Raw genomic sequence first — 13536 nt, forward strand, 5'->3', positions numbered from 1 at the left:
AAAAATCTAGAGCAATAAAATCATCAATCTGCGAAAAGTGGATTTAACTTAATAAGCAGAAACGCCTTGCTTACAATAAATCACATGATATCTCTAAATATTGAATTGATGTCTATATATTTCCATAATGAGGCGAAGATTGTTTTTCCTCCCAGGGCTGTCCACCTAAAACTGCTACTGACAACACCTTGACCAATGGTTTTAGGAAGATTAGATGAAGTCTGGAGTCTTTTATAGACCTGAAATGTTGCACAGAAGTAAAACATGAGTGTTCTTATTTCTGCAAAAGCAAACACCACTCTGCAATGAGGTGAGATATTGTTGCCTTTTCAACCATGGGACTCCCTATCCACTGTCACATATTAAAGTTGAGGGTTTCTGCAGCTTCCAAACTCAAAAAAAACTCAAAATTTCACTTTAACCATTTAGATTTTTTTTTAGTTGAAATGATTCTTTATTATGAACTCAACTGCATCAATAATTTAAAAGCAAGGTCATGATCCACATAATAAATCACAACAACAAAATAGTTGTTGCTCTTTAAAATAGTAATATTTAGTAAATATTGTGTTTTTGAAATATGACATGGTTAGACTCAAATCTTCTATCTTAATCAATTGACCGGTTAGATCCAGTTATATTAATCAGTCGACCGTTCACATAAAAATTATATTTTTATGAAGTTTTTCTTCAAAATATGTTTTATGAGTAAAAATTATCTTTGTCCAACTTGTAAATTAAAAAATAGACTCTAATTAAAATCTTAAAAAGTTATTATTCACATGGTAATTGATGATTCTGAGCAGTTAGTTACGAGTTTACCATGACTAAATGGGGATTTGTTCTATACATATTATGTGCATGGCCAAACATATGCATTTATGGACTAGTAGGATAGGTTTAGACCTAAAAGAAGGTTTGGTCGCGTTAAATCAGAATAACAACTTAAAATGTCATAACTTTTGATCCGATCGTTGGATCGTGCTCAAATTTTTACATGAGTTTTTAGAAGTTGTTTTTCTTATACAAGTTACTACTTCACTACTCGAACCATCAGATATTTTGATATTAAAAATCTCGTTGAGACCCCCTAGTTTTGGTAATTTGAGATTTTCCTTGTTATTTTCAGAACTGATTGAGTCAGAAATAACATAATTGGACCATGTCGCATTTCAAATACAATATATGATAAAACTATACTATTTCACCAAAACTTTTTACTACTATGTCAATTCATCAATTTTTTTGAATTTTATATACTAATTGCCCAATTTGTCTCAGTTCTCCTCCTCTGCTTCTAATTTTTCTTATCAGTTACAATCCCGTAACCTCTTGTGTGTGTGTGGACTGGATAGTGGCTGCAATATTTATTTTTTTATTTTTTAAGCAACAAATAATAAAATTGAAAAACAAAAAGAATTCAAGAGAAAATAATTAAATATATATGGAGTACAGGGATCTAATTAATTGATTCAAAAAAGTAGAGGGGCCATATTAATATAATATCAAGAATAGAGGGACGAGATAAATGCCATTAATTCAATTAAAAGTGGACTCTCTGTATTTGTACATGCTACCATCACATTAAAACTGTTTTTCTTTGCGTTGGGTTTTTTTTTAAAATATTTTTATTTTATTTTAAAATTTTGATGTTAAAAATAAATTTTAAAAAATTAAAAAAAATATATTATTTTAATATATTTTTAAATAAAAAACATTAAAAAAATAAACACTACTACAAATATGATAGACATTAAAAAAGAAAAAGATTAAAAGTGTATGAACTTAATTTGTAATTCTCTCATTTCAAAGCCCACTAATTTTAAAACCTGCCCGCTTCTGCTTCTTCGAATTAAACCTGAACACTACTACGCTATGAAAACAATTTCAAGCAAGGTGGTGAAGAAATTTATAACAAAGCCACCGTCTTTGCTATCATCAACTGCTTCTCTCACCTCCATAGCGTCCTTCAATGTCTCCAACAAGGCATTCCCATCTTCCCTACTCGATGATTTCACCAAGTTTTGTTATCAAAGAGACTTGCCCAGAGCCATGCAAGCCTTGGAACTCATGCACACACATTGTATACGGGCTGATTGTATTACTTACTCAGAGCTAATCAAGTGCTGCCTGGCCCGTCGAGCTATTCAACATGGCAAACGTATTCACGTCCACCTCATCTCCAACGGGCACGTGCCCAAAACGTTTTTAATCAACATTTTGATCAACATGTATGTCAAGTTTGGTCTTCTACACGATGCACAGGACGTGTTTGACAAAATGCCTGATAGAAATGTAGTTTCTTGGACAACAATGATATCAGCTTATTCTGCTGCTAAATTAAATGATAAGGCGTTGGAGTTCTTGGTTTTGATGTTAAGAGAAGGTGTGCGACCGAATATGTTCACGTACTCTTCGGTTTTGAGAGCCTGTGATGGGCTGTTTAATCTTAGGCAGTTGCATTGTTGTATAATTAAGATTGGTTTAGACTCTGATGTGTTTGTTAGGAGTGCTTTGATTGATGTTTATTCCAGATGGGGTGAATTGGAGAATGCACTGCGTGTTTTTGATGAGATGGTGACTGGGGATTTGGTTGTTTGGAGTTCGATAATTGCAGGGTTTGCTCAAAATAGCGATGGTGATGAAGCGTTGAGGCTTTTTAAGAGAATGAAGAGAGCTGGGTTCTTAGCCCAACAAACTACGCTAACTAGTGTTTTGAGAGCTTGTACTGGGTTAGCATTGTTAGAATTGGGGAGGCAAGTCCATGTTCATGTGTTGAAGTACGATCAAGATTTGATTTTGAATAATGCTCTTTTGGATATGTATTGCAAGTGTGGAAGTTTGGAAGATGCTAATGCTGTTTTTGTTCGGATGGTAGAGAAGGATGTGATCTCCTGGAGTACCATGATTGCTGGTTTGGCACAAAATGGATACAGCAAAGAGGCCCTGAAGTTGTTCGAGTCGATGAAAGTTTTGGGGATAAAACCAAACTACGTAACTATTGTTGGTGTTCTTTTTGCTTGCAGCCATGCTGGTCTTGTGGAAGAAGGCCTGTACTATTTCCATTCAATGAAAGAGCTGTTTGGGATTGATCCGGGAAGAGAACACTACGGATGCATGATTGACCTTCTTGGAAGAGCTGGACGGCTCAGTGAAGCTGTTGACTTGATAAATGAAATGGAATGTGAACCAGACGCTGTTACATGGAGGGCTTTGCTTAATGCATGCAGGGTCCACCGGAATGTGGATGTAGCTATTCATGCTGCCAAACAAATTCTAAGATTGGATCCCCAGGATGCTGGAACCTATGTATTGTTATCCAACATTTATGCAAATACTCAAAGGTGGAATGATGTTGCAGAAGTTAGGAGAACCATGACTAACAGAGGAATCAAGAAAGAACCAGGATGTAGCTGGATTGAAGTGAGTAAGCAGATTCATGCTTTCATTTTAGGAGATAGATCACATCCACAAATCCGTGAAATCAACATTCAGCTGAACCAGTTAATTTATAAACTCATGGGAGTCGGCTATGTTCCTGACACCAATTTTGTCTTGCAAGATCTGGAGGGGGAGCAAATGCAAGACTCCCTAAGATACCACAGTGAGAAACTGGCAATTGTATTTGGTTTGATGAGTTTGCCCAGGGGTCAAACTATAAGAATCAGAAAAAATCTGAGGATTTGTGGAGACTGTCATCTCTTTACAAAACTTCTAGCAAAGATGGAGCAGCGGATTATTGTTATCAGAGATCCCGTTCGATACCATCATTTCCAAGACGGGCTTTGTTCTTGTGGAGATTTTTGGTGACAGGAGATCAAGTTCGCCCTTGTGGTTTGTATCTGCTTAGCATCTAGAGAGTGGGGAAAGGAGAGAAGACGCAGTAAAACAATTCAACTGCCTGATTGGATTAATCTGATCATTCAATAAATGCTGCCTCCAACTTGCCGGAAACAATGGGTGGTACACCGGCACTGAAAAACCGTTTCAATGAAAAAGATTCCATTACAGAATGTGTGATCACTCGAACTGATTTGAAAAACCAAGTCAAAAATATCAGGAAAGTTGTTCCATTCCAATGACTTCATCGTAGCATTACATTGTTTCCCAGACTCGGTGTATCTATAGCTACGAATGCTACGATGGCACATCAAAGCTCAAAGCCCTCAAAGAAATGATGAATGGTCCACGGATGAACTGATTGACCAAATAAATTGTCACTTACCTCTATACATCAATCGATCTATTAGTAAGCAAACCGAAATCAAGCGGGATGGATGACTTTGATGAATATCCTCCAACTGCATGCCATCCTCGGGATTATGACCGCTGCTGAAAAAAATTGTTCTTCACGGAATTCATATTATCAACTGCTATGTAGTAGGCTCGTGCTTTTCCGGCCTTCCTTGCACTGTTCTTGTAATTAAAGACTATAAGCGAAAAACAAAACAAAGAGTGACACTTACTTCAATATTTTCTCTAGCCTCTTCAACGCACGCATGCAATAACTTGTATTTTTTTTTCCCCGTCAAATGTATAGAATAATTGTTTTATAGCCTACACACACACACGTAAAGCTAATTAGACATTCAGCTGGACAATTAATAAATCGAGTTGTAAAAAATGGTTCTGTCCATACATTTCTATGTTTTCCTCACTTTACCAAGCTCAAAATCATTCAAAAAATTGAAATAAGAGTGCGATCACTTTGATGATCCTAGACATCTAACGTACTGGTATATAACTTGGATATAAATCCTGGGAATGGCTTTTCAACCACCTGCCATTCAACTACTTTGATCAAGATACATGATTGATTACTAAGAAATTATATACATTTTTCAAGATAATGAACATTTAAGCAGGTTCAAAGTGAAGAGGAACTGAGAATGCATAGCGCAATTCTTGCCTTATAGTCATAATCAATCCACCTATTTATTGACACATGCACCACTTTTGCAAATCTCAAATATCGTTGTGTTTCACCGCCAGAAACTCATAAAACATATATGGTCTCAAGGATGGGGTATGAGTGGTGATGCTGCTCCCTCACAACTCATATATGCAGCCTTCGTTTCTTGTATCTCAACATGAGATAATGCATTAGCTCCCTCACAACTCATCCCTGGAGCTTCTAGTGCTTTTGTCCCCGACATAAGATGCATAAGCTTTAATTATTGACTCATAGATATTGATGCCTTTCAGGTACTCGTCTTGGTTCAGGAACTGCAACAGAGCAGACACAATGATGGTTTAATATGCATTATATCGATTCCAATTAAGTGCAACGAGTCTGCAAAGAACATAGCCGCATGCACTCTCATTCACACATGGAGATTAGCGCGCAATGACTGACAATACTGTACGAGAAAAACGGCCACCAGTATTAGCCTACAAATGGAGAAATATAAATGGACACAGTGAATTAAACACTCGCCTCGTTATGATCATGCAGAAGTATAGGTGTGTTTGCCATAGGAGAGAAGCCAATTGCAGGCAGGCCTTGTTCCCGAAAGTAGCGAGCATCAGTTGATGCAGGAAAGATCTCTGGCTTACTGAGTTTTCCATTAGCTTTTCTGACTGCTTCCTCAAGCAGGCTCCACCACGGGTTAGAACTGTCAGTCTTCGTGAGCATTGGCCTCCCAAACTTATCGTGTATAGAAGCTTTCTCCTTAAACTGCCCAAGCTATAAACACAATTAAAACTGGATTTGGAAATGAAAAGGGAACTCTTCAAATAGTTATTGTGTGTTAAAAGTATGCCATGATCAAAGAGCAAGGGTTCCAAAAAGTGATCAGATATCACATATTCCTCCGGATAATGTTTCTTCTACATGCTGTACCCATATTGCATGTAAGTACACAGATATGAGTTAAACTTGTATCAGTTAACAAGGTTTCCTTTAGCCTATATTGCCAAAAGTCTCTCTTGATAGATTATATTTCTCCTTCCTTGTTCACAGTGTAAGTCAAAATATTTGCAGCAGGAATCGTGTCACCTACTTTTAAGGCTCTTATTACTTGCCATCCTAGCAAGAAAAGGCCATTGGCTTGAGCTAGTTTTGCCAGGACAGGGCCCTGAATGGGGTATATGAAAGGGTTATATAGTCAGATCATATTTCCTAAGCTACTGATCAAAATGCAATAGTCTCTTCCCTTCCCATTCCTTCCGAGTTAATTAATGCCCCAGCTTTAGAGCTTTTATAAATGCAAATCACCATGTATTTATAAAAGAGGTGCAAAGAAGTAAAGAGGTGCTCTTTAAGCTTCATGATAAATGGGAACTTTTATTTTAGATGACAAGTGCCAATTGTAGCATGAAAAACTACTACCAAAAGACACCAGCATAATCATCACCTTTTTCCCACTTCTTAATTCAAGAATATCACTGGTTACCATATAAAGCAAGGCAATTCTGAGTTTCATGTTTTTCAGATACAGCCGGGGGAAAAATATAAGCCTCAAGCCTCCCAGCAAGTGCATTAATACCTGGAATGTCATATTGCGTGAAACAGGTGCCCACTCTTCAGCAAATTGTCTCTCCAAAGATTCAGGATCCGCAGTTGGTGGGACTCGAATATCAAAACCTGCTTCTGCTTCAGATGGCTGCAAATTCATGACAAATCCCTGGAATAGAAGGGAGAATATCAGTCCATCTAATCAATAACATGTAGGATTGTAAACTCACAATGCTCTCATCATGGAGTGCCATAAAGATTAGTACTTTTCCAAATAAATCAGCCAATCAACAGATAATTTATAACAGAGATTTAGTGCATTTATGAAAAAAATAAGATGTTTATTTGACAAAGCTTGTGACTTTTGTCCTGAGGCATTCATGCAAAGTGCAGAAAAACCCCTACCTTGGGCCCTATGTTTACGTGTTGGAGCATTCTTGCAACATCTACAGCATAACATGATTGGACAAAGACTGTCTCAAACTGTCCCTAAATCCTTGCTCTTTCTTCAGAATAATGACTCCCAGTTCTACCATAATTGTTCTAGCTAGCATAATATTCATTAGAGACCTAAATGTATCAGCAAAACAACTAGAAAAATTAAAATTCCATCCCAACGTACAGTAGGAGAAGGAGTGCCAGCCTTGAGGAAGACCGTGTTGACAGAAAAGACCTCTCCTTCAGCTTTCAAACCAGCCTTCACCAAATCAAACTGAGAAGCTCTAAACCTCCTTATACTCTCAACACTTTTCAAAAGATTCTCCATAGCACTATTATCATATAACTTAGCTCCATGTCCTGGTGGTCCAGTAGCCTTAATCACCAACCACCACGGATTCCTCTCCGCATAAAACGTCCTGTAATTCTCACTCGGTGATGCCAGCCCTGTAATTTCCAAAACACAAAATTTACAGCTAACTAATAATCGGAAAAGAAAATTATATACAAAACTTTTTACCTTCATCAAGGGCTATCCCAACGTTCATGCTGTTAAAGATATCAGAATCAGCAAACTTTTTAGCACCATCACAGCTACCGATTTCTTCATCGGGGACAAAAGACAAGTAAACAGAACGAAGAGGGTGAAATCCAGAAGACTTCAAGCGTCTAATAGCTTCCAAATACTGCATGCCAACGCACTTCATGTCCTGAGACCCTCTAGCAAAGATATTACCATCAGAATCAACATGGGCTCCAAAAGGATGGTGGGCCCACTTGTGCTGTTCTACTGGGACGACATCTGTGTGTGAGTTGAGAAGGATTGAAGGGAGAGTTGGGTCAGAACCAGGCCATTTGAGGAGGACGAGAGGCTTGTTCTGGGCAAATTCGATGGATTGGAACTCGAGGCCGATGGATTTGGCTTGGGAGATAAGGAAGTCAGCTGATTGTTGGTATAGAGGAGAGGGCTGTGCAGTGTTGATCTGAAGGTATTGTTGGAACCTTGATATGATTGCTGCATCTTCTGATTCTGCTTCTAATGGATGGATTGTAAGGATTAGTAGAAGCACTGAGAAGATGAGGAGAAGGAGAAGATTGTTTTTGAAGCTGAAGAAGGCTGTCTCCATTTCTGCCAGTCACTTAAAGTAAGTCACGACTTACTGCTGGCTGGCTAATTAAGCAAGGCCGCCAAGAGAAAGAATATTTTCATCCGCTCTCACTCGCCGGCAGTGTGCTTCAGTCTTAGAGATGATCACTGTTGGGAAGTGGAAACTTGTAGTGCATAGTAGACGACAGACATATCGAGACTACAAGTTAAAAGTGATGACATTGCCGCTCAAAAATCTGTACTGTCGCTGCTGGGCTTTCCTAGTACCTGGGACATTCACAAAGCTACGATTCTTAACAAAGTTAAGATTTTCAAGCCCATGATCATACCTTATCCTTTTTCACGATCAGCCGAATGGATGAGTCGAATCACAGGCAACCTTTTCTTTTCTTTTAACACAGCATAAATTACGGCCTTCAACCTCCCTTTGTTTTCATGTCAGCTATGAAGATTGATTTGATTATTGGAAATAATAAATATAATAAACCTAGATCTCCCTCTCTCTTTTTTCCCCACTCTTATCAATCATTTTTTAAAAAATAAAAAATAAAAGAAGGAAAAACCAGTTCATGAACGTCTAGCAATAATCATCTAAAAAATAAAAGCAACGTGTGAAAAAAAAAACACAAAATATGGTATATGAAAAGTATACAAAACCTCGAAGGTAAATCCGAGTAACCTCGTCAATTTAAAAACAAATTAAAATTATTTTAAAAAAATAAAATAAAATTTTTTAACTATTCTCATCTAGATTTTAACTAGTTAGATGACATGTGTTACGCCGCAAGTCAACGCTTTTTAACATAAAAATATTAAAAAAATTAAGATTCAAGAACGTTGGGTCTATCTGATAAGCTAAACTCAAGAGCCTTGGATCTGACTGCAACACCAGATCCAAATGTCTTGGGTTTGTCCTACCAACAGCCCTGGACTGGCTGCATCGTCGGACCCCAGAGCCTTGCCCTAGGCCTGACAGGGTTACAAGACCTGCAACCCCAACTTACTTTGGTCTAGAAAGAAATGTCAGACCCAAGTTAATAACAATAACAATAATAATAATAATAATAATAACAATAGTAATTGATTTTACTCTTCAAATCAAATCTATATATTTTTTCGATAGTAATAATTTTTTTTTTCAAATTTAATACCATTAATGAATATAATACTATTAATAATATTATTAAACTTTTCTAACCCAAGTTTTTATAGTTTTTAATCTCTTCAAATAAAATTTACAGTTTTTCTTTGATAGTAATATTTTTTTTAAAATTTAATAATAATAATAATAATAAACTCGTCTGACCCAAGTTCTTATAATTTTTAATCCCTTCAAATCAAATTTATGGTTTTTTTCAATAGTAATAATATTTTTTTTCAAATTTATTAATGATAATAATAATAATAATAATTTTTAATTCTACCCTTCCGATGAGTCAACTTTATTTATGTGTTTATTTATTCTTACAAATGTATAGGTACTTGCATGCATGTCCCCAGTTTTTATAGTCTTTAATCTCTTCAAATTAAATTTATGATTTTTCTTCAATAGTAATAATATTTTTTAAATTTTTTTATTAATGATAATAATAATAATAATAAACTTGTTTGAATCAAGTTTTTATAGTTTTTAATCCCTTCAAATCAAATTTATGGTTTTTCTTCAATAGTACTAATATTTTTTTTCAAATTTATTAATGATGATGATTTTACCCTTCAAATTAAATCTATGATTGTTTTTTAATATTAATAATATTTTTTTTTCAAATTTATTAATTATTATATTAATTATAATAAAAATAATAATATTATTAATAGACACCTGCGCTAGGTCTTGAGTGTCAGACCTAACCAATCTCAAATGCAAAATCCTTTCTCTATCCCTTGAATCTAGCAGAACCCGAAAGAAATAATAAAAAAACAACAACTTTGCACCACTTATATCAACTCAGCGTATAGTGATAGAGCAGTTATACATGTCCAGAACAAAAAGAAACAACAATGAAACCATTGCCACCCAGTGCAAAATCAACCAAATTTAGAAGCTACCATGCAACTACCAAATTTAGAAGCTACCATGCAACTGGGTACATTGCAATAAAGCTTGTATCTAACTAACAACCCCTCTCTACTGAACAAATCAGAAGAATAACATGCATCGCACAGTAAGATATGTATCTAACTAGCACCCCCTCCCCATTAAATAAATAAGGAGAATGACATGCCATCAAATACCCACCGACAATAAACATCCTAGCAACCCACAGTACGCCACGCACACCATGAAAAAATAATAAAAAACAAACTACCCATAATTTATAATAAAAACAATCAACTCCTCCTCCCTGATAAATACTGCTCTAATTAACAATAAAAACACTTATAATTCACAGTAAAATATTCATAATTCACAGTAAAACACTTATATTTTTTAGTTTTTGTTATAATAATATTGAAAACATCATAAATTCATCTAGATTAATCAAATTTAATGGAGTTAATTACGAGTAGATTTATTTTGAAACCTAGGCATGTGACGATTCACTAGGTTAGCTTGTACTGGACCCCAAGTGCAAATAGAGAGTCGTCGCTGAGAAACAAACGTTGAAAAGGTTAAGCGGTGTGTTAATTTTTTTTTTTCATGAACTGAAACAAAGATAAAGTTGAAAGTAAGATAAATTAAGAATTTCCAATACAGATATGTTGCAGATATAAGAATTCTAATTTAACGAGGAGATAAAGACTGGAGAGAGTCATGCACGTGAGATGCGGCCATGCCACCCCTCCAAAATTGTAAATAACAAGTCCTGGAAAAGAAGGGAAAAGAGCCCAGATTGCATGACGAAACCGTCTCTCCCAGTGGTCACCACCATGTTTCCTCTTTGACTAGCTAGATCTCTATCTCCCAATAGGTTTAGGTTTAGGTTTAGGTTTAGGTTAGTCCAAGCAATGAATTAAATTAATGGAGTTACTAAACGTAGACAAATAGCAAAACAGAAGAAGCTCCCTTTTTCAAATCCCACCGTAGAAGACGACCTCCAGAAACAAAACCCTACTTTCCAGCCTTTCACTGCTTAACCACCGCCACAGCAGACTCTCTCTAGAGTCTAATCTACTCCCTCCCCAGAATTACTAACCAAAAGTTATATATATAAATTGAAAAAAAGAAAACCTCAGGAAACAATAAGAGGCAGCACGCACAGTACTCATTCTAATGGAGGAGTGCATGAGAAAGCTAGCTTTATGGCACACTCGAACATTCAATCCCATTATGACTCACGAAGAGCTCGAGCCCCTCATGACTACCATGGGCTTCGTGGGGCTCCCTCCATCTTCCTCTTCGTCGTGGAAGGAGTACGCTTACATGGCTAAGCCGCCTAAATATTACAAATACTGCTACGATCACTCGGAGGAGCAGTCGCCAGTGCCACCGCGACCCAAGCTGCCTTACCCTAAGATAGATGGCCTCCACCTATATACTTACCAAGCTTTCATCGACTCCGTTAACCTCTACCTCGAGATGTCTAACATCTCCGATCTCTTCCACGTCAGGTAAGTACATCAATGCATTAATTTACTTTGTTTCCTCTTTTCATTAATTTTCCGTGTTTCTTTTTCCTCTTTTTTGTTTTTATTTCCTTATGGATACCACATTTTTAACTTTTCATGCTCAACAGTCAACACTACTTAATAATAATAATAATATCAGTGTTAGCACAACAGTGCTCATGTTTTTGCTCATTTATGATGATGATGATAGGGGAATGCCGCTTTCTCGAAATGTGGATAGAGATTGGAAGTGGCGTCGAATGGAAGAAGAGGAGACTGTGTTTGTTTATAGAGAAGGGACTCTAGATCAAACGACTTACCATCTCTATCATTTGAACAAGCCAAGCAGTGGCAATGGCGATGATTCTGTGCTCATTCGTGACAAGGGCAAAAATGCTCCCATTACATGCATCGTCCCTTTGAAAGACATTATAGTTGTATGATTCAGCTCCTCTTTTCAATTCTTAAACGATCACCATGCATTAGGCAATTGATATTTCTTTTTCTTTTTTATTTATTTGGTTCAAGACTAATCTATACAGTAATTTGCTTATTACGTTCCCTCTTCCTGCTTGTAACAAAATTTTCTATAACTTCCATCCATTATATATTTTTTTTTTATTAACATGAATGTTCGGATCAATTTAGATATATTTTAACTAATATCCTGAAATTAACAAATATATAAGTTTTCAATAATTATTATATTAACAATCACAGAGTTCGAACCTGAAATTACACGAGAAGTAATCCCAAACTCTTAATGACAGCTACTATATGTTATCTTTTGCTATCTTTTCTAACAGTTAAGTTGGTGAAATTACTAGGCATTTCATGTCGAATTTCAGTGCTGAAAACATTCTAGCGGTGCCATAATACCTAGGAATTTCCGCAATTAATCTTTCAAATGTCTGTCCGCCTAGTACAAGTGATCGAAACATTTCTAAATTATAATATATGCAGTGAGACACAGAGATTTAGAACGGTTTAAAATAGAGGCGAGGTGACATGAGCCTTTGCAAATTTATATTGTGCCCAGTTTGGTATTCAATATCGATCACACTCCCACCTAAGCCACTAGTCTAGCCTGCAAGCGTAAGCTTTTTCAAAGGAACCCTTCTATGTTGGATCCTTCTGTGAGGTGGGTCTGTAATGTTCTGAAATCTAAATTTTGGTCCATTAATCCCTCCTTAGTGACTGGTCCTGTAGTAATAAAATACAATAAATAAAACTTTAAGGGATATAACTCCACTGATTAGATTCTAGGTTTGCTTCCTAGAGATCACCAGTTCGAGTCTTACAGACATCAGGATCACTGGAAGCTTACATTGTCGTTAACTTTAGGACCCGTGAGATTAGTCGAGGTGCGTACAAGCTGACTCAGACACTCACGTTAATAAAAAAAATATAATAAACAAAAACAAAATATACTTGAGGCTTGTATAGATATTATCTTTAATGATATTTTTTTAATAAGGTTATCTTTCAAGATCCAACAAGTTAGTCCTCTAAATCAAGCCAGACTAACATTAAAAGAAAATACTAACAAACCTTGCAAGCACAAAAAAATAATATTATGGTTTTTTTTAGCACACTTTGATTGTAAAAGTGCATTATATATATATATTTATATATATATAAAAGTTGATAACATATAACAATTAAACAGAAAATAAATTAGAAAATTAAAAAACAGTTAAGGAATTAAAGAGTTGTAACTAATAAAAAGATTTTAAAATAAAAAAGTTGTTATGATTTTATAATTATTAAAAAATTAATTTTAAGTGTTTAAAAAATTATGATTTTAAAAGACAAAAACGTTCAAAAATTATAGGCATTGTTTCGGGCAGGGTGCAATCAAAGGTTTTTCTTTTAGCTCAACCTATACACACGAACCCACTATTTTTTATATTAACTACTATCTCATATTAAAATTTATTATATGAATACAAATTAAAAAAAAAAACCTTTTAAAATAATATTT

The 13536-nt window shown here is 35.6% G+C and overlaps 3 protein-coding genes across 4 annotated transcripts; 2 read left to right on the forward strand and 1 right to left on the reverse strand.

The window, feature by feature from the left end:
* Positions 1–1800: 1800 nt before the first annotated feature.
* Positions 1801–4471, forward strand: LOC18098168 (pentatricopeptide repeat-containing protein At2g03880, mitochondrial). Its single transcript, XM_024600231.2, has one exon. It carries the CDS (start codon positions 1876–1878, stop codon positions 3808–3810), a length of 1935 nt encoding a protein of 644 aa, XP_024455999.1. The 5' UTR covers positions 1801–1875; the 3' UTR covers positions 3811–4471.
* Positions 4472–4686: 215 nt separating this feature from the next.
* On the reverse strand, positions 4687–8430 carry LOC18098169 (uncharacterized). 2 transcript variants are annotated; one of them, XM_006384805.3, is made up of 5 exons: positions 7416–8430; positions 7080–7342; positions 6489–6626; positions 5438–5686; positions 4687–5226 (listed from the first exon to the last, which is right to left on the reverse strand). In XM_006384805.3, exons 1-5 carry the CDS (start codon positions 8020–8022, stop codon positions 5113–5115), a joined length of 1371 nt encoding a protein of 456 aa, XP_006384867.1. In that variant the 5' UTR covers positions 8023–8430; the 3' UTR covers positions 4687–5112. The 2 variants fall into 2 exon arrangements, with proteins under 2 accessions (XP_006384867.1, XP_024456000.1); XM_024600232.2 differs by having other exon boundaries at positions 5438–5677; positions 7416–8425.
* Positions 8431–10850: 2420 nt separating this feature from the next.
* On the forward strand, positions 10851–12108 carry LOC18098170 (uncharacterized). Its single transcript, XM_024598701.2, has 2 exons — positions 10851–11555; positions 11764–12108. The coding sequence occupies exons 1-2, from the start codon at positions 11218–11220 to the stop codon at positions 11993–11995; spliced, it is 570 nt and encodes a 189-aa protein (XP_024454469.1). The 5' UTR covers positions 10851–11217; the 3' UTR covers positions 11996–12108.
* Positions 12109–13536: the final 1428 nt, after the last annotated feature.

This window comes from Populus trichocarpa, chromosome 4 (genome assembly GCF_000002775.5).
Source record: "Populus trichocarpa isolate Nisqually-1 chromosome 4, P.trichocarpa_v4.1, whole genome shotgun sequence".
Lineage (NCBI taxonomy): Eukaryota > Viridiplantae > Streptophyta > Magnoliopsida > Malpighiales > Salicaceae > Populus > Populus trichocarpa.